At 40.6% G+C, this 26,228-nt stretch overlaps 1 protein-coding gene and 1 non-coding gene across 6 annotated transcripts in view; both read left to right on the forward strand.

Annotated features, from left to right (window-relative positions):
* Nucleotides 1–26,228, forward strand: part of ADAMTSL3 (ADAMTS like 3) — a 392,199-nt gene that overhangs the window by 50,330 nt on the left and 315,641 nt on the right. For all 5 annotated transcript variants that reach the window (XM_055362792.2, XM_055362793.2, XM_004056691.5 and 2 more), the window contains exon 3: nt 4,899–5,018. In XM_055362792.2, the coding sequence (XP_055218767.2) occupies nt 4,899–5,018 (120 nt within the window). The remainder of the gene's footprint in view (nt 1–4,898; nt 5,019–26,228) is intronic.
* LOC115930850 (U6 spliceosomal RNA) lies at nt 18,106–18,211 on the forward strand. Its single transcript, XR_004067450.2, has one exon. It is a non-coding gene; the product is annotated as a U6 spliceosomal RNA (small nuclear RNA).

Genomic DNA, 26,228 nt, shown 5'->3' on the forward strand with positions numbered 1-26,228 from the left:
CTGGGTTAGTACCAACAGCCTTCCAACTAGTCTTTATGATTCCACTTTGCCTTCTTCTAGCTCAGTCTCCACAAAGCAGTCAGTGTTGTTTAAATACTCTTCTATTGTTCTCTGTCTCCTTACCATAAGGCTTTAAATTTAAATGTCTTGGGTGGCTTTTCCCTTCCTTCTTTATCCATTTCGTGCCACTCTTACTTGTCCGCACTGAATCCAGCCACACTCTAGTTCTTCCAATTCACTGACTTCCTTTCCACTTTGGAGCTTTTGTACTTGCTCTTCTTTTGCCAGTAATACTCATCCTTAACTTTTTCCGTAACTGGCTCCTCCTGTTTGAGGTATCATCTGAAATCTTATCTTCCCATGGATGCCTTTTTTGACCATCTTATCTAAAATTGAACAGTCCTCTCCCAACATTATTCTCATATCACCTTGTTTATTTCCTTTAGAACTTAGAATGTTAGTTTTCTTATTTATGTATTTGTTTACTTATTTTACTATGTATCTCCACCTCTAGGATGTAACCTCCATGAAAATCGGAACCTGATCTTTTTTGTTCCTCATTGTATCTATCGCACTGAGAACTGTGCCAGGCATATACTAGGTGCTCAATAAATATGTGTTGAATGCATGGTCAACTAAATATAAGCATCACACTGGAAGGTCCACTATATGCGGGAAGCTGTTTTAAGGTGGCGATCTTTGACTGCTTCCACTCTGGTAAATGGATCTGTCCAGGTATTGGCACATGGCTGTTAACAGGTTCCAGCCCTGGCTGTAAGCCTGTGTCTGTTCCTCAAACTCACTGACCTCCTTTCTATTTTAGGGCTTTTGCACTTGTTCTTTTTTTGTGTGCCAGGAATAGTCACTGTCAGATTTGGTGATTGGTTAGTCTCCTAACTCTCAGAGCTATAGTTTACTCATTTTTAAAATAAGGAGTTTGACCTAGATGACTTCTGAGGTCTCTTTAGGTATTTAAAATGATGATTCTGGCTGGGCGCGGTGGCTCATGCCTGTAATCCCAGCACTTTGGGAGGCCAAGGCGGGCAGGTCGCCTGAGGTTAGGTGTTCGAGACCAGCCTGGCCAACATGGTGAAACCCCGTCTCTACTAAAAATACAAAAATTATCCAGGCATGGTGGTGGGCACCTGTAATCCCAGCTACTAGGAAGGCTGAGGCAGGAGAATTGCTTGAACCTGTGAGGTGGAGAGTGCATTGAGCTGAAATCACGTCACTCAATTCCAGCCTGGGTGACAGAGCAAGACTCCGTCTAAAAAAAATTAAAGTAAAAAAAATAAAGTGATGATTGAAGCCAGTAAGAGCAGTTAGCAATAGTGGTGCTAAATCTCTCACATAAATGAAATTTAATAAGAAAGTCTTCAAATTATTTTAACAGTCTAGGGCTATCTAAGCCATCTAGTCTAGTGGAGTTATCTCTTCTGTATTCCTTGACAGAACGATGTTGATTTCCCTTTCTAAAACACAGTATTCAGAGGGACGTTTTAGCATAAACTATAGTTCCTGCTGCAGTTTGAGAATGAGTCCATTGGAGCAGCAGAGGTGTCAGAGGAATATGTTTACTCCCTGCTTCTCCTGTTTGCAGAGAGCAATTTTCTTAGAGTAACACCTGTGGCCTCTTACTTTATTTCTGACTCATTTCTTCCCAAGCAGGGGGAGTGAGGTATCCAGTCAGGGGTATAGTCACAGATCCATGTATTTTTGACTGGATGGGGCTAAGCACTGCAGATTCTATCTCCTTTATTACTTTCCTCCTTGAAGCAATCAAGGCAGTGATCCTGGTAAACCCTCTGCCTCCTCAATCTTCCCTTGGACAGGCTCTCCCAGGAGGTGGGTGATAGTGTGATGGTAGCCAGTCCATTGGGTCATCATATCCCAGCCATATTCCCCCAAAGAGGGTGTCCTTTCTGACCCCCTCAGACTCCAACCATTGTGATTTGTGTCCAGTGATTCAGATGCCAGGTAATATGGTTTGATTCTGTGTCCCCACCCAAATCTCATCTTCAATTGTGCTCCCATAATTCCCACATGCTGTGGGAGAGACCCGGTGGGAGATAATTTGAATCATGGGGGAAGTTTCCCCCATACTGTTCTCATGGCAGTGAATAAGTCTCACAAGATCTGATGGCTTTATCAATGGTTTCCACTTTTGCATCCCTTCATTTTCTCTTGCCGCCATCATATAAGAAGTGCCTTTTGCCTCCTGCCATGATTCTGAGGCCTCCCCAGCCATGTGGAACTGTAAGTCCAATTAAACCTCTTTTTCTTCCCAGTCTCGGGTATGTCATTACCAGCAGCATGAAATTGGACTAATTCAGTAAATTGGCACCAGTGGAATCGGGTGCTGCTGAAAAGATAACCTGAAAATATAGAAGCAACTTTGGAACTGGGTAACAAGCAGAGGTTGGAACAGTTTGGAGGGCTCAGAAGAAGACAGGAAAATGTGGGAAAGTTTGGAACTCCCTAGAGACTTGTTGATTGCCTTTACCAAAATGCTGATAATGATATGAATGAAAAGGTCCAGGCTGAGGTGGTCTCAGATAGAGATGAGGAACTTCTTGGGAACTGGAGCAAAGGTGACTCTTGTTATGTTTTGGCAAAGAGACTGGTGGCATTTTGCCCCTGCCCTAGAGATTTGTGGAACTTTGAACTTGAGAGAGAAGATTTAGGGTACCCGGTGCAAGAAATTTCTAAGCAGCAAAGCATTCAAGAGGTGACTTGGATACTGTTAAATGCATTCAGTTTAAAAAGGAAAACGGAACATAAAAGTTCAGAAAATTTGCAGCCTGACTATGCAATAGAAAAGAAAAACCCATTTTCTGGGGAGAAATTCAAGCTGGCTGCAGAAATTTCCATAAGTAGTAAGGAGCCTAATGCTAATTCCCAGAACTATGGGGAAAATGTCTCCAGGGCATGTCAGAGACCTTCATGGCAGCCCCTCCCATTACAGGCCTGGAGGCCCAAGAAGAAAAAGTGATTTTGCGGGCTGGGCCCTGGGTCCCTTGGCTGTGTGCAGCCTAGGGACCTGGTGCCCTGTGTCCCAGCTGCTCCAGCTATGGCTGAAAGGGGCCAATGTAGAGCTCGGGCTGTGGCTTCAGAGGGTGGAAGCCCCAAGTCTTGGCATCTTCCATGTGATGTTGAGCCTGCAACAGAAGTCAAGAATTGAGGTTTGGGAACCTCTGCCCAGATTTCAGAGGTTGTATGGAAACACCTGGATGCCCAGGCAAAAGTTTGCTGCAGGGGCGGGGCCCTCATGAAGAACCTGTGCAATAGCAGTACGGAAGGGAAATGTGGGGTCGGAGCCCCCATACAGAGTTCCTACTGGGGCACTGCCTAGTGGAGCTGTGAGAAGAGGGCTACTGTCCTCCAGACCCCAGAATGGTAGATCCACTGACAGCTTGGACCATGTTCCTCGAAGAGCCACAGACATTCAATGCCTGCCTGTGAAAACAGCTGGGAGAGAGGCTGTACCCTGAAAAGCCACAAGGGTGGAGTTGCCCAAGACCATGAGAACCCACCTCTTGCCTCAGCGTGACCTGGACATGAGACCTGGAGTCAAAGGAGATCATTTTGGAGCTTTAAAATTTGACCGCCCCACTAGATTTTGGACTTGCATGTGCCCTGTAACTCCTTTGTTTTGGCCAATTTCTCCCATTTGGAATGGCTGTGTTTATCCAATACCTATACCCTCATTGTATCTAGGAAGTAACTAGCTTGCTTTTGAATTTACAGGCTCATAGGCAGAAGTGACTTGCCTTGTCTCAAATGAGACTTTGGACTGTGGACTTTTTGGTTAATGCTGAAATTAGTTAAGACTTTGGGGGACTGTTGGGAAGGCATGACTGGTTTTGAAATGTGAGGACATGAGATTTGGAGGGGCCAGGGGTGGAGTGATATGGTTTGGCTCTGTGTCCCCACTCAAATCTCATCTTGAATTGTACCCCTATAATTCCCATGTGTTGTGGGAGGGACCCGGTGGGAGATAATTTGAATCATAGGGGCAGTTTCCCCCATACTGTTCTCGTGATAGTGAATAAGTCTCATGAGATCTGATGGTTTTATCAGGGGTTTCCGCTTTTGCATCCCTCTCACTTTCTCTTGTGGCCGTCATGTCAGAAGTGCCTTTCACCTCCTGCCATGATACTGAGGCCTCCCCAGCCATGTGGAACTCTAAGTACAATTAAACCTCTTTTTCTTCCCAGTCTTGGGTATGTAGTTATCAGCAGCATGAAAACGGACTGGGGTATGAGCTTTCCATGAACTAAACACAGTCTACAATATGCATGTTTATTTAAGCTTGGATTTTTAAACAAAGCATTATGAAGAAAAAGTCTCAAAGGAAATACACCAAAACAATTAACAGTGGTTATTACAGGTTGAAAAGATTATGGGTGATTTTATTTTCTTCTGTGCTCATTTATATGTTCTAAAGTTTCTACAATGAAGTGCATTTTTGTTGTAGTATGGGAGAAAATTGTTTCTCACTCCTTTGCCAAAAAGAAAAAAAAAAACAGAAAAAAGGAAGAAGAAAAGAAAATCCTAAAAACAATAGATTTGCAACAACAAGACAAAGTTAACTACTCTGTGACTGAATTGCTGGAAGATGGGGAGCAGAGGTAGCGGGGAGGGGGAGAGAGGCAGGTGTCAGAGAATAAATGCCATGGCTGCCAGTTTGATTCGGGCCACTGTGATATCCTGGCCTAACAGTGCCCTGACACACCTGGTGTGCCTCACCCTGGTCTTTGCCAAGAGAGGTCACTTCCCTTTTTGTTTCTTGGTACAGCTATTAATGGTGGATTCTCCTGGAATGGCCTTCTTGGACTTTACCTGTCAGGGGGTCCTTAATGGAGCCTTATTTGTGACCAAATGATCTTGTTTTTCAGACCACAGCTGAGAAATCTCCCGGAGCCTATTTCCTTCCCGAGTTTGCACTCTCTCCTCAGGGAAGTTTTCTGGAAGACACAACAGGGGAGCAGTTCCTCACTTATCGCTATGATGACCAGGTAAGAACATTGGACAAGGATCTACCTTTGGCTTTGCTGTTTGCCAGTGGTCAGGAAACAGTGTCTCTAAAAGACCTTCAAAGTAATTATATTTTCCTCTTTGCAATACAAGTACAACAGACCCTTGACACCCTTGAAGGATCCCAGAACATGTGGATTGCCCATGTTTGCATGTAATTTCCTATATAATGTGCAGTTCTTTCTCTGCATTTGCATAGAAGTCACTTTTTCTTATTTTCATCAGAAATATATGATGGATTTGTTCATCTTAGCTATCACCACATTGATGATTCAATTCTGAAATTATCCAAAATTCTGTTTTCTGCTTACGTGTTACTTCTTTGCCCTCAGCTTTTACTTCATTTCTTTTACCAGCACCAATGTTGCATGCTTTTTTCCCCAAGATTACTTTTCAGAAAGGAACACAGTGTGAATGCCTGTGTGTGCATATGTCTGTGAGTGTGTGTGTGTGTGTGTGTGTGTGTTGAAATCATTTTAGGAAGGCTAACTAGAGAAGAAGGCCTTGCTTGGCTGACATGTGTAAGCTGAGCACTGGAAGTTGTGATTCCCTTCCATCCTCAATTCACCTTGATGCCATAATAGCATTTAAGATTATCCATCTTTGAAATCAGTCACAACTTGGTGAAACAGAGAGTTTCAACTTTGCCTAATGCAAAGCTGGTAAAGCCTGAATTTATGGGGCAGTTGAGCAAACCAGGGTGGACTTTAAGATGATGTAGGGCCTGGGTGGATCTGGCAGACCTCAGCACCTGTAGGGCCCAAGTGAAGGTGAGAGGAGCTGGGGCAAGATCACCTTCCCATGGTACATGATAGAGTGGAGGAAGATGGCCCAGTGACTGAGGCCAGCTGTGCTGTCCTCAGCTGCATAGCCAAAGGCCAGTGCATCCTGGTTTGATTTAGGTAAAGCCTAGTCAGAGTGCAAAAGACAGTACTCAAAAGGAACAGCTCTGAGAAATTCAGTCTGCCAACATGGGTAGATCCAAGATGTGACCACAGGGAGTAGGACCCAGTTCTGGGGGCTGGCTGGAGCTAGGCAGAGTGCTGGAGGTGGGCTGGGAGAAGGATTAAAGTCTTGCAGAGCATCAGTGGCTGATGCAGGACGGAGATTGGAGCATAGAGGGCAGGTAGAGGAGTCTGTTGCTCAGTCCTCTATCTCCCAGCTCAGGGGAAAACACTGCACACTCTCCATCCTTGAGGCTGCTGCTCAGTGACCTACCCTTGGTGGGCTTCATTCCAGATCTGGGACGGGGGTGAAGGTCAGGGCTGTGACCCTCCAGACCGCTGTGGGCAGGGAGCCACACTGGTCATTGGGGCAAGAGTGGGATGAGACCAATTTCTTACTCAAAATGTCAACATTCAATCATATTTTCAAGTTACTTTAAAAGTGAGTGAGTGCATTACTAGTCATTGTGGGGAGCAGGGGTAGGCTGGGGAATAATTCTATATTTGCATTGCAGAGCCCAAACATTTGGGCCTGGTTGCTAATAGGGGCTAAAACATCATTAAGTCACTTTCTGCCTTCCCCCTTCCCTTGATGGATTTTGAGAGGGTCTATAATTTATAGCTCCTTTTAATCCAGAAATCAATAATCCAACAGGTTTTCATATGAGAACTTCAGAGGAACTAATTGAGAGGGCCGTAAAGGATAAAAGCGGGTGTCTGGAAAATACCAAGCTATGCATTTTATAATTAAAGAGTGGTTAATGCCTTCTCCAGGTTCCACAGATACTTTATATTTAACATAATAACAATATAAAAGCTGGGAAAAGGGGAAAACAAGCCCCTTCAGTCTTTTCAAAAGGTCTAAAGCAGATCTGAAAAGTGTGTGGCATGCTGTGGAAATTTCATCCTAGGACATAGTGTTCCAGAAAGCCTCAGTGACTAGCATATGAAAACACTCTGTGTTGCCCCCACTGTGTATTTCTTTCAGGAGAAAGGAATAATTTGAGACTATAACAAGCCAATAATAGCACCCACTTTCCTCTACTAAAGGCACAGAAAATAGGTGCTTGGACTAAACTAGGTATATCTATTGAATGAACCTCAGGAATTTAATCAGCTAGAGACTGTTAACCCATCAACCAAATCCTGATTCTCTTTCCTCTTTTTTCTTTTCTTTTTTTTTGAGATTGGGTCTTGTTCTGTCACCCAGGCTGAAGTGCAGTGGCATGATCACAGCTCACTGCAGCCTCAACCTCCCCACCCACACTTATGTGATCCTCCTGCCTCAGCCCCCGCCCCCCACCCCAAGTAGCTGGGATTATAGGCATTAGGCATGTACCACCACCCCTGGATAATTTTTTTTGTCTGTATTTTGTAGAAATGAGGTTTTGCTATGTTGACCAGGTTGGCCTCAAACTCCTGGGCTCAAGCGATCTGCTCTCCTCGGCCTCCCAAAGTGTTGGGATTGCAGGTGTGAGCCACTGCGCCTGGCCAATCCTCTTTTTTCTTAATGCTGAACATGCTTCTCAGGCATTGGGGAAAGGATAAAACCAATCAAATACTATCAAACTTTAAAAAAATCCCCTGATCCTTCAGCATATGACAAAACATTAAGATCAATTAAGAACAAAGTCTCTGGAGTCAGACTGCTTTGGGTTTGAATTTGATTTGTCAGTTCTGCCATTTGATTTGCTGTTTTACTTTGGACAAGTTACTTTACTTCCCAGTCCCTTAATTTTCTCATCTATGAAATGGAGATTTGGATGGTATCTACCTTATGTAGGCGTTAATTCATATGTCTCCCTGCATAGGGCCTGGTACATATAAGCATTTAATTTAGCTATTGTTATTACTAAGAATGTTGTTTGCAGACACTCAATTCAAAGAATCTCAGATATGCTTATGCTAAAAGAAAGGAAGAAGTTAATTCTTACTTTACATTAGGAGATCTCATGCAATATTTTCAATTAATTTTTTATTGAGCTATAACATATGTAAGTAAAACGCATACATATCTGAAGTATAGAGCTTGATGAATTTTTAAGTATTTTTACACCTGTGTAGTTGCTACCTAGATCAAGAAAATGAACATTTCTAGCACCCTAGGAGGCTCCTTGAACCTCTTTCCGATCAATATCCCACATTCAAGAAGTAACCACCATTCAGACTTTTATCAGTATTACAGATTCATTTTGCCTGCTTTTAATTTTATTTTTGATTTTATATAAATGGAATCATACACCACATACTCGTTTGTGTCTGGCTTCTTTCACACATCATTATGTCTGAGAGATTCAACCCAGTTGCTGGATCCAACATAATATAGGGTTTAATGTCTAGCAGCCAGTTGTACTCTTTGGAACAAATTGTCTCATGTTGGAACAAATTGCAGCATACTGGGTGGCATGCAGCATTACTCTTGCACGGAAATTCCCAGGTTGTCCCTAAAAGGTTTTCAGAGCAGTCTCTCCAAAGATTTCATACCTGGGGAAATGGTGGGGACAGTTTTCCAGTGTAGCCTTTGTTATATGCCAGCAGCCACCGGCATTCCACAGCCAGAAATAGATACAGGGTCTGTGTGAGTGGCTGCCAGGGCAGAACCTGTGTCAGGTGGCATGGGTACCTATCTGTGGAATCTCCATATATATATGCCAGGGGTGCTGTCCTGCTGTCACAGTGGCTTGAAGCCAGAGTGACAAAGTACTTATGCAAATGAGGCTGCAGCCTAGTTTCTAATGCTGTTGGGTCAGATGTGGGTTCACTAGGATCTTCCTACCTATAAAGTACTCATTTGATAAAATGGGATGCAGATGGATGGTGTGTAGATATTTGCTGTCTTGGATGAACCTCACAGGACTTTTTAAAGTGTTTTATCCTGGGCACATTTCATGAAGACCTTCAGGTCATTCTTCAAATGTCTCCTGGGTTAGATGCCTGGAAAACTAATAGCCCTGAGGCCAGTAACGCATAGGTGTGATGTAGGCTGCATTTAATGGGAGGCATAAAAGCCACATTATGGATCATACGGAGGGCCGCGGCAGCTTCTAGTGAAGAAGGTGGTCTGAAGCCAACTGAGTAACAATGTGGTTTAGTGCAAACAGGACTAGTCAGGCAGCCTGGTCTTGCTTCTACCACTAATCAGCTTATAATCTAACAGAACTATTTAACGTTTTGGACTTTGGATTCTTTATTTCTTTTAAAAAACAAAGTGACTGGATTTCATGATCTGAACTCTTTCCACTCTAAAATAGTCTGAAACTACAAATAGAATATTCCACGTTGCAGAGTGTTAATTGGATCATTCTGATTATTGAGGCAGTCTTGCCAGCAATTCGGTAAACTATTACTTAGAGAATTATACAGTTTTACAGCTGGTGGAGACTTTGGCCCAAGTGCCTCATTCTACAAGTCCAGAAAACAGAGACGCCAAATGTGCAAATGACTTACTCAAGGACACCCGTGGTTATTTGAAAAACTAAGACCATTACACTCCAAACCCAAGGCTCTCCTGCTCTGAGATATATCCAGGAGCTTCTCTCAGAAGAACCACCTAGAAAATTATCTCCTATCCTAAAAATCCTGATTCCACTGTTTACAGTTAGTAGAGCTTTGGGGATCTTAATAGACCCCAGAGATTAAGATTAAGATTAATGGATGCCTTATCCGCTCATTCTCATCTCCTTCAGGAATTTGGAATTAGCTATGCGGAGAGCATTCATAAGCATATTTATTCCTTTCCAGTTTTTAATAGAAACCACAATTTTTTTTTGAAGCTTGAGTGAAACATTAACTGAAATTAAAATGGCACTGACTTTCTATTGGATGGGCACATTCTTAGAATAAAGGTGTTCTAGCACTTGGTTGCATCAGGTACATGAAGTAGCTAGAATGTATTAGTTTGCGACGACTGGCTAAGAAGGCTGTGGTTTCAGTTACTAGCCAGCCTGTCTCTGGGGTAGATTCTTTGGTCATTCCTCATAGTGGTTTTGGAGTTTTGTCCCATAGAGGACCTGTTCATAGGCAAACAGCTGGATATTGGTCACTGCACATGGTTCTTTTCATCGCTGAGTAAGTCAGTTTTTGGAGATCTGCTCTGTCTTTCTCTGCCTAGATCACCTTCTGGGAAAGGGGGATGGTGTGGTTGTTTTCCATCCTTACCTTGCTTCAACTCACTGAAGATTTAAACTTGGAGCTTTATTATGGACACTGATTTGAAAGCCTGTGACAAGCACAGTGTTTCTCAGTTAGAGGTCATTTATTTTTTAAGGAGTTAGGAAAAGTTGTTTTTTGCATAAATATTCTTTTATTTCTCTTTATTTTTAGCATTTGTTAGGCATGGGGGAAGGTGGAAGGTGTGTCCTCCCAGACTTGGTGGATTTGCTGTAATGTGCTTCCTCCTCACTGGCAGCCATTGTAGGATAAAGGACATTAAGCACGAACAGTAGGTGACTTAGAAATTAGGCCTCATGCACACTTTCCTATGTTTTATGAATTCTTTGTGTGTGTACCTGTTAATATTAATATAGGGTATTAAAATAATGCTGACCTTGCCACTTTTAGTCTACTAGGCACCGAAAGGCAGGAAAAAAGGTTAATACCTTGGATTCCAAGCATGTAGGACAAGTAGTGGGTTTTGATTTTCCTAAAATTAACCAAGGATAATCCCACTAATGCAAGCTTGAAGCCATTTAGAGAACTACCTTGATCTCATGTTGGAGAGGTCCTTTTATACCTGTTTATACCAGGCCATCCCTTCTCCCTTGTAAACTTCCTGCTCCTCTGTCCTTGAGTAATTTAGCGTTTGCTGTGTCTCTTCCTGACCACATTTAAGAGGATTTGAGATTTTTTTCCAGACTTAAAAATGCTTTTGCCTGTACTCTCATCTACCATTGCTTTCAGTGACCACTTGGTTTTCAAATTCTTACTGTCTCTTGCTGCTTTCTGCTACTCATTCTGCTACTCATTTTTAACCTTTAAAATCTAACTTCTTCTATGTCCTCCAACCTCCCTCCCCCCACCACCTTCAACAGGCATCCTTTTTAAGAATTTCAGTTACTTTCTTCAAGTCACACCTATATTCTGGTATGAATCAGCCTATATTTGTAAAAGTCTGTGTTGGTACAATTCCATGTTTGTAAAGTCCTAAGGCCTTAATGACATCATAGGTGAAGTCATAGTTGACTCTTCTCTTTCCTTCCTGGGATGTCATTGGCTGCCTATTTGTATGATTCCTTCTTTCAATATGCCTCTCTAAATTGTATTTTCTTTACTGTTTCCATCCCAAAGGAGGCAGAGGGCTGGATGTGCAGCCTTGGTAGCATCTGGAATTGTATTAATAGCATGTCAGAGTTGAAAGAAAGTATAGGATTCTGGCTTTTCAGGTGAGGAATCTGAGCCCCGGAGAGGAACAGTGTCTTGTCCAAGATCACACAGCCAGGCAGTAGCAAAGCCAAGTGCCCATTCTTTGCCCTTAAGCTCAGTTAAGACATTTTTACATCTAATCTGTGGGCAGGAAAAGTATGAGAGAAATGTTTGAATGAATTTTTAATACTAATAATAACAATAATATATTAATAATGAAGTCTTTGTGTAGTCTTATTTCTAAACTTCTTTTAAATGCCTTTTTTCTTATACTATTATGATAAACATAATTTTCCTTTTCCTCGTTTAACTATTGATTTATGCATTCTTTCTAAAGAGGAGAAATCTATTTGCTGTGAGTACATCTCTCTCAAAGTAACTTCTTCCGAACTTTTCATGAATATCTTGGCCAGGAGTTTCAATGTGGTTAAAGTATTGGCAGCCCTCAGAAATATCACTTGATGTTTCCAAGTTATTTATGTAATCGTTTTTAGTTGGAAAGTATATACCAACTTCTGAAACTTCTGGTGAAAGAAGACGGACATAGCCCATGGGTCTACTGGGTATTTTCATCTTCTTCACTGACCAAAATGAGCAACTTATATGTTCTCCACATAGGAGAGTTTCTGTGTTGTTTCTGGCCTGTGTGTATAATATTTTTAAGCAGCAAGCCATTTAAGTTTGAATAGTTCATTCCTTTGTTAGTAAGTAATCTCGGTCAAATGTAGTTATGCTGCTTAAATATTCCAAGATTTAGCGATCTAACAAGAAAGCAAGCTCATGGTCTGTTAAGAGAAGACAAGAATAAATTAATTGGAATAACTTGTACTGTGTTCCCAGTTCATGTGTGTAGCAAATGCATGAATACTGCACATGCAACTGTACATGCTGTTCTGATTGACTGTGTCACACATGAACTCTGAATTTCATTATCATTGAGCTTTTCCACAAATCATGAAAACATAAAAGAATTGTGTGAGTAGAGATTTAATATCTAGCTTTTGAAGGATGCAGACATTTTCCTCTTTCAGTGTCATCTTCCTAGACTCATATTTGGGGTACTGGGTGATTTTTATCACTTACACCCTATGGGTTAAGGGGTGGGTATAGGGTGGGGATGTTCAAGACAGACCCAAATGGATCTTCGCTTAAAAGTCCCTCGCTACACTTAAGAACACTGAGAGACAAGTTCTGTTCTGACAGGGCCCTTGCTGCTTACCGTCAGATCATCCTTTCTCTCTGAGATCAGATCAGTCCCTACTCACATATCCTCAAAGCCTTCAAGTGGTTTGAGACGAGGTTGTTTTGAGCAACTCAGTTCTGTCACTCACAATCCCTGGATGAAAGAAAGCAAGTAGACTTTCCTTTCCACCATCTCCTCTCTTCAGTGGCCTTTTATGCCTTGCTTTTCTGTTCTTCCTCCTGTTTTATCCTTTGTTTATTGATTCCCCCTTCCCAGTGCTTTCCATCGTCCCCTCATGGTCAACAGGACCCCATGTCCTGAATTCCAACTTTCTGCTGCAGCTGAAAACTGGCCTTGGCCAGGCTCACTGCCTCTCTTGCAGGCCTCACCAGTGGAGGCTGCTCATACCTCACAACCCAAGCGCTACACGGCTAAGGTGGGGGGTTGACCTTCTTTGAGACCCTACTGCTACTTCCTGGCTAGTCCTCTTCTCTCATCTCAGTGCTCCTCTTTTTTGGAGGCTCATGTCATTTGTCTAAACCACCGATCAGAGCATTCACCAAAACCTTTATGACCTGATCATGACTTCCTTCCTTCCAAGGTCATGCCATGATCCGGGGAGTGTTCAAGAATTAACACTTGGAGCAATTTCTGTTGAGCCTCCTGTCCCTGGGGTCAGCAGTGATAGCTCAGGGCAGTGACTGATGGCCCTTAAAATTGCCTGTTCCAAGAAACCATTTCAATTGCATTTGTCATTCTGCAAGCTTCAGTCTAACCCTGTCATTTCTGCATCTCTCTGGCTCCAGTGACCTTCACAGACCTTCCACTTCAGTCACCCATTCCAAGTGTCCAAACTGGACCATATCATTCTTCAAACTACTCTGCCTTAGAAGTATTAAATCCTGCAGCCTCTCTCTAATCTCAGACCCTTCTCCTTCACCTCCTCCTATGCATGCTCCTACTACATGCATTCCTTTTGATCTCTAAGAGACATCTAATTCTCTTGTCTCTCTACTTCTCCCAGGTGATCAGCCACCTTTCAGCATCTCTAGGTTTCCTACCCATGTGGCCTCTCCTATCAGTGTCATCCCTCACCTTCTATGCACGATTTTCCTGGCCCACTAGCCTAGCGGAACTTTCTATCAGGTTCTCTACAACTTGGTGTCTTTCTCTGTCTTATACTCAGATGGCCTTCTGAGCTCTGCTAAAGAAGATCGATCAGCCATGAAATACAGCCTCATGTAGTGGGGGAACCCTCAATGTCACCTTTGATCTTCTCTAATTCTTTATTTTGACCGCATTCATCAACCCCCTTCTACTAAACATCTCTGCGACTGAATGTGTGTTTTTCTTAAACGAGTGCCAGATTTCTGTTCTGTTGTGGCCTGTCTTCCTCAGGCATAGTGAAGGGAGTAGATTTTATTAGTGTTTGTGATCTTGAGAAAATGAAGGAAACTGGACTTGCAGGTTTACTGTAAGAATGGGGAGTAATGGCAGGTGGAGGACTGGATGGGAATATCTTTTTTTTTCTCTTATTACAGCATAAAACAAATGCATGAATACTGCACATGCAACTGTACATGCTGTTCTGATTGACTATGTCACACATGAACTCTGAATTTCAAAACAAAGGTAAGTTAATTTGCTGGCCAGCAAAGAAGGGCCATGCTAGGCAAGAAAAGACTTCGCCAATTCTCTGCAAGCTGAATTTTGAAGGACCAGATGTAGAAGCAGTAATGGAATTTATTCCCTATCACAAGGGATTTGAGGCATTATGTTTTGATTGGCTTATTCGGAAATGTTTCCTTTTGTTTGGCCAATTCTAGCCTACGTCAAAAAAGTGTAGGCACAGTTTGCAAAGAGGTTCCTGGTGGGTAAAGGCTCCATGGGGCTTGAGTCTCTCAGTGGACACCTTTGCCTGCTCATGCTTGGAGTTTTAACACTCTGGAGTGTATTTCTTGGTTCTGGACTTTGGGGAGCTGAGACGTGTTGAGGGCTCTTCCAGATGGTTGGGAAAATGGCACTGACATATGGATACCTGAGGCCAGGCAGATAAATATCTTGAAAGTATCTGTTGTGTTATTCTCTGTGTTTAGTTACCTTTGGTAGTACTCTTAATCTGCTTTTTCTGTAAACCTTTTTAGGGTGGCCAACTGTCCTGGCTTTCCTGGCACTGAGACAGTCCCAATTTCCACCCTACCTTCCAGCTTGGACTTTAATGTCCACTCTTGGGCTGGAGTTCTTCAATGAAACTGGTAGCCTGAGATCAGGATCCTGCTAGCTGTTGTGCTTGGTGGGACATCCCAAGGGCGAGTGGGGGCACAGGTGTGTAGCTCTTAGGGATGCCCACTGGAACACTATCTGCATTGCTGTCCAGCACATTTCTAGGCCAGGTGTTATTGATGAAGCTTGTATGTTTCCTTTCCCTTCAAGTAGCTCTTCAACTGCAGCCTTTGCATAAATTGTCCTGTTTGCGTGGAACATCCCCTCTGCTTTGTACACACTGTTCCTCCCCCTGCCATCCTTGTCTAACCCTTGTATATCCTTCAGCTCAGTTGTTACTTCCTCAAAGAAGTAAGGCCACCTTCACTTACACGCGCAGGTGAGATTAGGTCCACCTGCTTGCTTCCTAGGCCTCCTGCTTTCCTTTCTTTCTCTCTCTCCCTTCCTCCCTCCCTCCCTCCCTTCCTTCCTTCCCTCCCTCCCTCTTTCTTTCTTTTTCTTTCTCTCCTTCTCCTTTTCCTTCCTTCCTTGCCTTTTCTTTTTCTTTCTTTCTTTCTTTTTCTTTCTCTCTCTCTTTCTTTCTTCTTTTTCTTTCCTTCTCTCTCTCTTTCTTTCTCTCTCTTTCTTTCCCTCCCTCCCTCCCTCCCTTCCTCCCTTCCTTCCTTCCTTCCTTCCTTCCTTCCTTCCTTCCTTCCTTCCTTCCTTCCTTCTATCCTTCTTTCCTTTCTCATCTTGGAATTTTTTTTCTTATAGCATTTTGACCTCCCGACCCACTGTAACCTTCATGGGTTGTAGTGGGAGGGAGTGAGGAGGGAAGAGAAGGTGGGTGTGGTCAAACAGTGCACTCAGTTTGGATTTCTCATGCTAGTCTGGGTGACTTACTTATCCAAACAACAAACCCTGTGGGGATGCTGCATCATGAACTGTTTCAAGAAAACACAATGCAGGATGTGAGGCTTGGAGCAATTTCTGCTGAGCCTCATGTCCCTGGGGTCAGCAGTGATAGCTCAGGACAGTGACTGATGGCCCTTAATATTGCCTCTTCCAGGAAACCATTTCAATTACGTTCATCATTCTGCACATGCACACATGCATGATTATTTTGGACAGGTTTCTGTTTCTAAAAGTTAATAATACATGGCTACATACATGAATACATTTGGATTATGTGGAAATTAACATATATAACATACACCTCCCTTCCCAGAGCTGGATTGAACTGATTGGGTACTTTCTCCAAGTCTTCTCTCATCCCGTTTGAGATTCTCTTATTAAGTCCTTCTCCTCTGCACCCAGCACTGCACATTTCCTCCTTTGTCTTTTCCACCAGGCTTTGAGCCCCTAGGGGCAGGGACTATGTCTTTTCATCACTATAGCTCCAGATTGTACTCTGCAGCCTGGCACATAGTAAATGCACAACGAGCATATATTTGTTGAAGATTATACCCCTTGTCAAAAACCTTACATGGGTCCTTGTTTTCTCCTCTGAAATAGGCCAACTGCTGACCGGTATTAAAGCCCCTGCACAGCTTGGCCCCGGGTTACCTGTCTTCCCTTGTCCCCCATTTCTCTCTGTGTGCCCTGTGCTCTGGCCAGACTGGACTCCATGCCTTCCCCGTTCTGATATTTTCCTGTGCCAAGGGCGTGCAAAGCTCTTTATTGAATGTCTGTGTTTTCTGCGATGTCCAGCTTAGTGCCACCTCTTCCAGGTAGTTTTCAGTGAAGTCCTCAGCCTAACAGCGTTTCTTCCTGCTCTTTGAAATAGTCACTCATGTTTGCTTATGGCCCTAAGGATTCATCTGGGTTTGTAATTATTGACATGGATGTCTTATCCTGTTGGAGTCAGAACAATCTAGAGCAAGTCTGCATGGCTTTTCTGCAATTCCCATGGACATGGAATAGCTAGATCTACTTCCAGGAGTGACAAGACTTGAAGAAATTCTAATTAAATTTTTATTTCTTTTTTTTTTTTTTTTTTTTGAGACGGAGTCTCGCTCTGTCGCCCAGGCTGGAGTGCAGTGGTGCAATCTCGGCTCACTGCAAGCTCCGCCTCCCGGGTTCACGCCATTCTCCTGCCTCAGCCTCCCGAGTAGCTTAAATTTTTATTTCTGAGTTTGCTTTAAGAAATAAAATAAATTCTTAGGCCGGGCACGGTAGCTCATGCCTGTAATCTCAGCACTTTGGGAGGCCAAGGTGGGAGGTTCACCTGAGGTCAGGAGTTTGAGACCAGCCTGGCCAACATAGTGAAACCCTGTCTCTACTAAAAACACACACACACACAGACAAATTAGCTAGGCATGGTGGCAGGCGCCTGTAATCGCAGCTACTCAGGAGGTTGAGGTAGAATTGCTTGAACATGGGAGGCGGAGGTTTGCAGTGAGCCGAGAGCGTGCCATTGCATTCCAGCCTGGGCAACAAGAGCAAAACTCCGTCTCAAAAAAAAAAAAAAAAAAAAGGAAAAGAAAGAAAGAAAATAAATTCTTAAAAAAGTTAATTATTCTTTGTGATAATAAAGAGCCTATCTTTATTTCTTTGTGTGTGTGTGTGTGTGTGTGTTGTGTGTGTGTGTGTTTGTAATTATTTCTATTTTTCACTCTTTTCCTACAACTATGAGGAAGTAATAGTCTCTTTTCCAAATACTGTTAGTCCAAAGGCTTGTTTGGAAAATCAGACTGTTCTTTGTTTTGGACCCTGGCTGCTTGCTTCCAATTCTCAACTCTTTCCACGTGGCAGACCACCAACAAGGAATAGTATTCCTAGTCCATTTGGATGAATCCTTCTCTTAATCCCTTCCCTCTGGGATTTAATGCTAACAGGGTTTTTAAAATTTACATTTCAAAATGATTGAGTAAATTTTTCTTTATAATTGGGAAAAGGCAAGATTTTTAACTAAGAATTTTGCTTTTGCGTTAGGTTTACACTGCATTAAGACATATATTTATCAAATAGAGCTATGATATATTGTAAATATACATTAAATAAAGCTATGCTTTATTTAAAAACCTAATTCTGAACACATGGTTCTCATGAAAAATTATAATACCTTGAGTGGAGACTGACATCTGAGCTGATAATAGCAGTAGTTTAAAGGGGTAGTCATTCATTCCATCAATCCCTCAACAAATGTTGATTGAATCTCTGTAATGTGGCATCATGCTGGGTGTATGATACTGTGATGTGAAATAGAATTGTATCCAAAGTAATTCCTGCAATTTCAATCTTGAAACTAGAGAAGAGGAGCTTTTTGTTTTTGAAGGCTGAGACTACAGTTGCCCTTTATTAAGCAACCTGCATGTATAAGAACTGTATGAGATATGCCATGTGCCTTATAATTACAGTTTACTCTTCTGCTCCTCTGTGTTTGCTTCAGCAGCACATATATTAAAATGAACAATACAGAGAAGATTAGCATGGCCTCTGTACAAGGATGATATGAAATTTGTGATAAGTTTTAAAAAAGACCAGTTAGTTGTAAGGGAAGGGAGAAAAGAAGGTGCGGGAGAAGCGACAGAAGCTAAGCTTCTCTGTATATACCTATCTTATACATTTGGCTTTGGGATCATGCAAATATTTTATATATTTGTAAAGTAAAATTAGATTTTAAAAGAACAATCCCTAAGAATAAAAAATAAAATAATAAAAGCAAAAAAACCTATGATTCCCATTGGTGGTGGTAACCACATAGAGAAGAATTATTCTAATTGACTTTAATACACATGAATTTCACTGAAGGTCAGTATATCCAAGGATAAAAGAACTAAAAATGAGATTTAAAACTTTTTGCAGTGACGTTATTGTTGATGGTAGCATTGGACTTGCTGTTATGAGACTGCTGTGTGGGTGATGTGAGACAAAGCAAATGAACAATACAAATGTGATCATTTGGTTTCTTATTCTGGTAATCTTGAAAATCCGTATTCTTGATATGGGTAAAAGGAGACAGGGAAAAAAGATAGAAGAAATTAAGTGAAAACTCTATAGTCCTAGAATTGAATTGTAAGTGTCTGTAAAAACTCCTGAGGTCTTTTATCTTAAACAAAACAAAACCAGGACATATTTTGCAGATCCCTTCACTGAAAAGGCATAATAACAATGAGCAAATGGCCAACTTAATAGCAGTGATCTAGTGCCCAGGTCATGGTCTCTCAACACCATATCCCATTTAAAAGGAACCAGGATTCCATGGCAAAATTACTTATTCTGGGTCTGGAGGTAAAACAATGCAAAATTAGCCTGGAACATTATGTAATTAACAGGTAGCAAGGAAGCTGTCAAGACTACTAGAGTCTCATCAGAAGGACTCAGGAATCAGCTTGTCAACACTTTTATAAGCAGAAATTGGGACAATTTGAAGCCAGGCGCGGTGGCTCACACCTGCAATCCCAGAATTTTGAGATGCTGAGGCGGGCAGATCACTTGAGGTCAGGAGTTTGAGACCAGCCTGGCCAACATGGTGAAACCTCATTTCTACTAAAAATACAAAAATTAGCTAGGCGTGGTGGTGCATGGCTATATAATCCCAGCTACACAAGAACTGCTTGAACCCGGGAGGCAGAGGTTGCCGCGAGCTGAGATCCTGCCACTGCATTCTAGCCTGGGTGACAGAGTGAGACTCCGTCTCAAAAAAAAAAAAAAAAAAAAAAAATTGGGACAAAATTTGAGCATCAATAAAAGCAAAAACTGCAAAGGACTTAAGCATGTCAACTATGTTTATATCACTAAGTTAATAATAATACTAAAATGCATTAGTCACTGTTGGCGGGTGCTCAGGAATCAACTCATTACATTGAAAACAAATAGAAGGAAAAAACCCAAATATTCATTCTGCCTTTTCTGTATGAACAATATCACTGGATAACCAAACAGTAGATGAGGAGAATTTGTCTTTACAGAAATATTTCAGTCAATAAATAAAGAAGGGATGATAGAATGAGAATGTCATCGTTTTGCAACCCTAATGAACTGATATATGCATTGAATATCAAAGCCAATAAAGTCGCAAAAAGGGAGACAGCCAAACAGTGTACATCTCTTGATGGAAGAACCCAGTACTACCCATGTAGGATTCTTGCCTTCTATGGTGCTTCTCGACCTCCCGAAAATTGAGGCTCCAGATCTAACTACCTATTTATGAGAATTACAGTGTACGAGGAAACACATTAAACTAAATCATGGGTTTGCAACCACCAAAATCCAGACAGTGGGAAACTTTACAGGACAAACAATTCAATTTCTTCAACAAATAAATTGCAAAGGAAAAAGAAAACTAGATACAGAACCAAAAAGATTAAGTGAGACTTAAAAGGTGTATCCACCAACTGCAATGCATGGCCCTTATTTGGATCTTTATGTAAATGAACAAATAAACAGACAAAAAACCTACGACAACACTATTTATGACATTTATAAGAAAATTGGAAAATTACTATTTTGTTGTCAACTCCTAATTTCTAAGGCATGAAAATGGTATTGTGAATATGCTAAACAGTATATTTTATGAATACACATAAAAATATTTACTGATTAAATGATGTTTTGTATAATGGGAGTGGATGAGTAGTAGAATAAGATTGGACTTGGGTGGCTGATTGTGGGTCTGGGCTATGGGTACTTGGGGTTCATTAGACTTTTCTGTCTACCTTTATGTATGTTTGAAATCTTGCATAGTAAAAGGTAAAAGATAAAAGTAACAACAACAAAACAGCATCAACAAAACAAAAATGAAACTCAACTTTGCTGTGAATTGGATAGTGTCATTCCATATTATTAATAAGGAAGTTGTGGCTTGGAGGAGTTAACAGCCTCACCAGGACACAATCAGTCAATGGCAAAGCCAATTTCATACCTAGGTCTTTTTCAAGAGAAAAAATATTTGGCCTGGTGAGGTGGCTCATACCTGTAATCCCAGTACTTTGGGAGGTCGAAGCGGGCAGATCACTTGAGGCTAGGAGCTTGAGACCAGCCTGACCAACATGGCAAAACCCCATCTCTACTAAAAATACAAAAATTGCTGGGCGTGGTGGCTTATGCCTGTAATCCCAGCTACTCAGGAGGCTGAGGCAGGAGAATCACTTGAGTCTGGGAGGCAGAGGTTGCAGTGAGCAGAAATCATACCACTGCACTCCAGCCTGGGTGTCAGAGAGAGACTCTGTCTCATTTTAAAAAATAAAGAAAGAAAGAAAGAAAACATGTTCACTTTTTTGCCATACTACATTGCATACCTAAAATTAAATAATGCAACTTCAAAAATATCAAATTCACTAGAAAAAATTAATTAGCAGAAAAGCATTTTACAATTAAACATTTCTTCCATAGATGTTTCTTAAATGTTTGGTCCCTGACCTCATTGCCACATTAAAATAAGATATATAATCATATTCAATTAAGTTCAAACTTATGTGTGCAGTAATTTAAAGTTTAATTTATGAGTATTCCATGAGGCTTTGTAAAAGCATCCCCTTGATACTTCACACATTCTGACACCAGAACATGTTTGAGAAGTATTGATTTAGCGGTTGGTGACAAAAGGTTTTTAGAATTTTCAGCACACACAAAGGTTAGAATGTGTCAGTGGGCATTACACTCTGAATAGCCATGTTAAGTACTAAACTATTTTAATGACAGAAAGTATGCCCTGCTGTTGGCAGTGAAACTGTGTTACCATTAGCATATTTTACAAGTTGAGTCTATTTTGTGTTCTAACTTGAAGCAGCTTTATTTCCTGCCCCATTACAGGATAGTGCTTTTATAATACAAAATAAATGTCCCCAATTCAACTCATTTTAAGACATGGATTTATAATGCCATGAACTTGGGGCAAACCTTTAAAATGTTTTAAAGCATATTTTTTCTTAGTTTTAAACCTTGAATTATTCCACTCATGGTTTTTATGTTAAAAAATATTTCATTAAACTTGCCAAATTTTATTGTAAAATACTTGAATAAGAAGTCTAAAAAATAAATGCACAAGACATTTTGTTCTTCCCCAGGTTCAGATGATGAGAATGGGAAATCTTTTTTCTGTGCAGCTTAGTTAGCAATTTTTCATGTTTTTATTTTTTGTCATATTTTATTTAGAAGCAGCATATATACTTTTTAAGTTAGCAAAATTGGCCCTACCTGGAATTGGAACAGTTTGGCAGAACTATAGGAAGTTACCCTGAAGTTCCATTTTTTCTGCCAGATGTGATTTTGCCATGACTTGATATCTGTCTGTTAGGCCTAACTCTTGCCACATGGCACAGGAAACCTTATTTTAAACAACCAGAGTTCATCAGCAATCTTATTAAATATCTGGCATGTCTTATCATTCATGAGCATTGATTAGTGTTGGACCTCACAGTCACATTGTCCCATCTGCACACAGGGAGAACTCTGACGCTTCAGACTCACAAGCCTCTTAGTAAAGGATTTGGGTGAACAAAGTATCTTTCCTGGAGGGTCTCTGAGAGCCCCTTGTTTAACTCCTACTCAGTTATAATCCAATTCTACATAGATTAACATCTTTAAGGAAGTATAAGCAGTATATCACGGAGCCTAGTACATGTTCCGTAGTTTGAGAGAAGGGGACCTCCAATTCTCTAAACACTCTTAGATGTTGCCTTCTTCTGAAGTAGATTTACAACAAGAAACCTAGGAAACGCAAGACACTAGCATATTTATGTGTTTTGTTTGTTTGTTTGTTTTTGGGATGGAGTCTTGCCATGTTGCCCAAGCTGGAGTGCAGTGGCTCGATCTTGGCTCACTGCAACCTCTGCCTCCTGGGTTCAAGCGATTCTCCTACTTCAGCCTCCTGAGTAGCTGGGACTACAGGTGTGCACCACCATGCCCAGCTAATTTTTTTATTTTTCGTAGAGATGGGGTTTCACCATGTTGGCCAGGCTGGTCTCGAACTCCTGACCTCATGATCCGTCTGCCTTGGCCTCTCAAAGTGCTGGGATTACAGGCATGAACCACTGCACCTGGCCACAGATTTATGTTTTTAAGAGGACATTGCCTTTATGAAACTGCCTTAAACTCATGAGGCAGGACAGACTGAGATGAGCAAAGATGAAAAAAGATGACAGGCATAGTTTCCAAATGAAATCAAGAGGCAGGAGATGCTGGATTCAGCAGAGAATCAGATTAATGAAAACAAATTCAGAAAAGTTCAGTTACAGAGGATAAGGACAGGGAAATAAAATCAACGAGGAGACTGTAGCTATGTTGGACAGATCTCAGACATCCAATGTAAGTACTCACAAAAGAGAGAAGACATCAAACGGAAGAGAGGAAATTCAGTCAGTGCTATAAGACAGCTTTGATTTACTAAAAGCGTTTGTGAAAAAAATTCAAAGCTATCATTAAATATGTGTCAGTTGTAAGTTGTATTGCATTTTGATTTCAAAAAATGGAAAAAGATAGGAAGGAGCAAGTTAGAGTTTAGGCAATGTAGAAACAGAAAAAATTATGATACAGAAATTGTTATAGGCCATATCCTCTGAGCCTAAGTAATTCAAATAAACATTAAGTGAAGAGGTTTGAATCAAAACCTATAAACATTACAAATTTTAAAACACTCTTCTGAAGAAATTATTCATGCAAGAGGAAATGAAAAATATAATTACACATTATGTAGAAGATAACAAAAACAAGAGTGTTCATTTCAGAAATTATCATGTAACTACAGTCTATACTGAGGGGACTTCCCATTCTTTCAATAAATGTAAACATTTAATAGATTCAGTAAGTGATATTGGAACAGTTGGTTAATTTAGAAAAAGTTAATTTAAATTGTTAACATATGTAATAGTAAATTCCAGATGGATTGAAGAGTTAAAAAATTTAACCATAAAAACATAAAAATACCATGAAAGTAAATACTTCTCAAATTTCTGATGGAGAAGCTTCAAATGAATGGAAAGTAAAATGTATTGATGGATTTAACTACGTAGAAGGCTTAAAATGAATACTTGTCGAAAAACATTCAAATGAGAAGTTAAAGTAAGATAACATGTAATACAAATTTTGTAAAATACCGTGTAAAAGACTTTTCAAATGGACAAAAAAGAGATAGTAGATGAATAGGTAAAGGAAAATACTTTACAGTTCTAATAGAAAAGCAAGTGACTGGTTAATAATCATATGGAAAGATTCAACTTTATTTCTAATCAATAAAATATAAACCCAAGCAATGACTAAAAAGCACTCCCCCACCTCCAGCAATTACTTTCAAAAAAAGAAGTTTGCAAACCCAGTGCTAGTGATGGTGATGGGCAGAGATCAAGTTTATATTGTGCTGTTGAATACTGCTAAGTGCAGTGCTTTTGATAAGCAGTTTTGCAACATGTATTAAGAACCTCAGAAATATCTTTAGTTTTTGACTCAGCAAATGTTGTTTCAGGGAATTTCCTGAGGGAATATTCTAAGTAAAAAGAATGCTTCCTGCAAAAATACATTGATATTATTATTTATAATACTTGACAACCAGAAACAATCTAAATGTTAAACGGTAAGGGAATGGCCAAGTAAATTATGGGATTTCTGAGATGGAATATTACTAATTTTTATTATGCTTATACTTTTGAAATAACAGGAAATGCTAACATGATATCCTTAAGTTAAAAGATCAGGTCACAGAATCACATAGCAAATCTATGATTTTATTTATATGTGAACAGAAAGAGAAACCTCATGAAAAAGCAAAAATAACAGTGGTTATCACTGGGTTGTGGAATTAAGAGTGTTTTAAATTTTCTTTTAAATGTATTCTCCAGGCTTACTACAAATGAGCATATAATACTTTGATCATTAAAATATGATTAAAATATTCCTTCTAAATAGTGATGAAGAAGCACTTGGGAAGGGATTAACAATAGTTAATTAACAATTAAGATATTTTGAAGGTTGGTGGCAATTTTAATACAAATAAAGGATTGGGGGAATGGACATCCAAGGCTCAATGCTTGTTTAATAGTGTCCACTTTTTTCTACTCCTGGTTCTGATTTCCCTTCTTGTTTTTTTTTAATTTTTAAATTTTATTTATTCATTTATTTTTACTTTATTTTTTATTTTTTGAGACAGAGTCTCACTCTGTTGCCAGGCTGGAGTGCAATGATGCAATCTCGGCTCACTGCAATCTCTGCCTCTCGGGTTCAAGTGATTCTCCCGTCTCGGCCTCCCGAGTAGCTGGGATTACAGGCACACACCACCACACACAGCTAATTTTTGTATTTTTAGTAGAGACGGGGGTTTCACCTTGTTGCCCAGGATGGTCTCGATCTCCTGACCTCTTGATCTGCCTGCCTCAGCCTCCCAAAGTGCTGGGGTTACAGGTGTGAGCCACCGCACCTGGCCTATTCATTTATTTTTAACATTTGTGGGTACCTAGTAAGTGTATATATTTATGGGGTATGTGAGATATTTTGAATCAGGCATGCAATACACAATAATCACATCAGGGTAAATGGGGTATCCGTCACCTCAGGCATTTATCCTTTCTTTGTGTTCAGTCAAATTATACTCTCAGTTATTTTAAAATGTATAGTAAATTATTGTTGACTATAGTCACCCTGTTGTGCTACCAGATACTAGATCTTATTCATTTTATCTAACTATATTTTTGTACCCATTAGCCATCCCCACTTCCCCCACCACCACTATCCTTCCTAGCCACTGGTGACCACCATTCTACTGTGTATCCCCATGAGTTCAAATGTTTTAATTTTTTTTAGCTTCCACAAATAACTGAGAACATGTGAAGTTTGTCTTTCTGTACCTGGTTTATTTCACTTAACATAATGACCTCCAGTTTCATCCATGTCATTGCAAATGACAGAATCTCGTTCTTTTTTTATGGCTGAAGAGTACTCCATTGTGTATATGCATCACATTTTTTTTTATCCATTCATCTGTTCATGGACCCTTATGTTGCTTCCAATTCTTAGCAATTGTGAATAGTGCTGCAGAAAACATGGGAGGGCAGATATCTCTTTGATATACTGATTTCCTTTCTTTTGGGTGTATACCTAGGAGTGGGATTTTGGAACATATGATAGTTCTATTTTTAGTTTTTTGAGGAACCTCCATACTGTTCTCCATAGTGGTTGTGCTAATTTACATTCCCACCAACAGTGTATGAGGGTTCCTCTTTCTCCACATTCTTGCCATCATTCATTATTGCTTATCATTTGGATAAAAGTCATTTTAACTGGAGTGAGATGATATCTCATTGTAGTTTTGATTTACATTTCTCTGAAGATCAATAATGCTGAGTACTTTTTCATATGCCTGTTTGGACTCAAGCGATCCTCTCATCTCAGCCTCTTGAGTAGGTGGGACCACAGGCTTTTTAACTTGATGTGATCCCACTTGTCTTCTTTTGCTTTGGTTGCCTGCACTTGTCAGGTATTACTCAAGAAATCTTTGCCCAGTCCAATGTCCTGGAGAATTTCCCCAATGTTTTCTTTTAGTAGTTTCATAGTTTGAGGTCTTAGACTTA

This window comes from Gorilla gorilla, chromosome 16 (genome assembly GCF_029281585.2).
Source record: "Gorilla gorilla gorilla isolate KB3781 chromosome 16, NHGRI_mGorGor1-v2.1_pri, whole genome shotgun sequence".
NCBI lineage: Eukaryota > Metazoa > Chordata > Mammalia > Primates > Hominidae > Gorilla > Gorilla gorilla.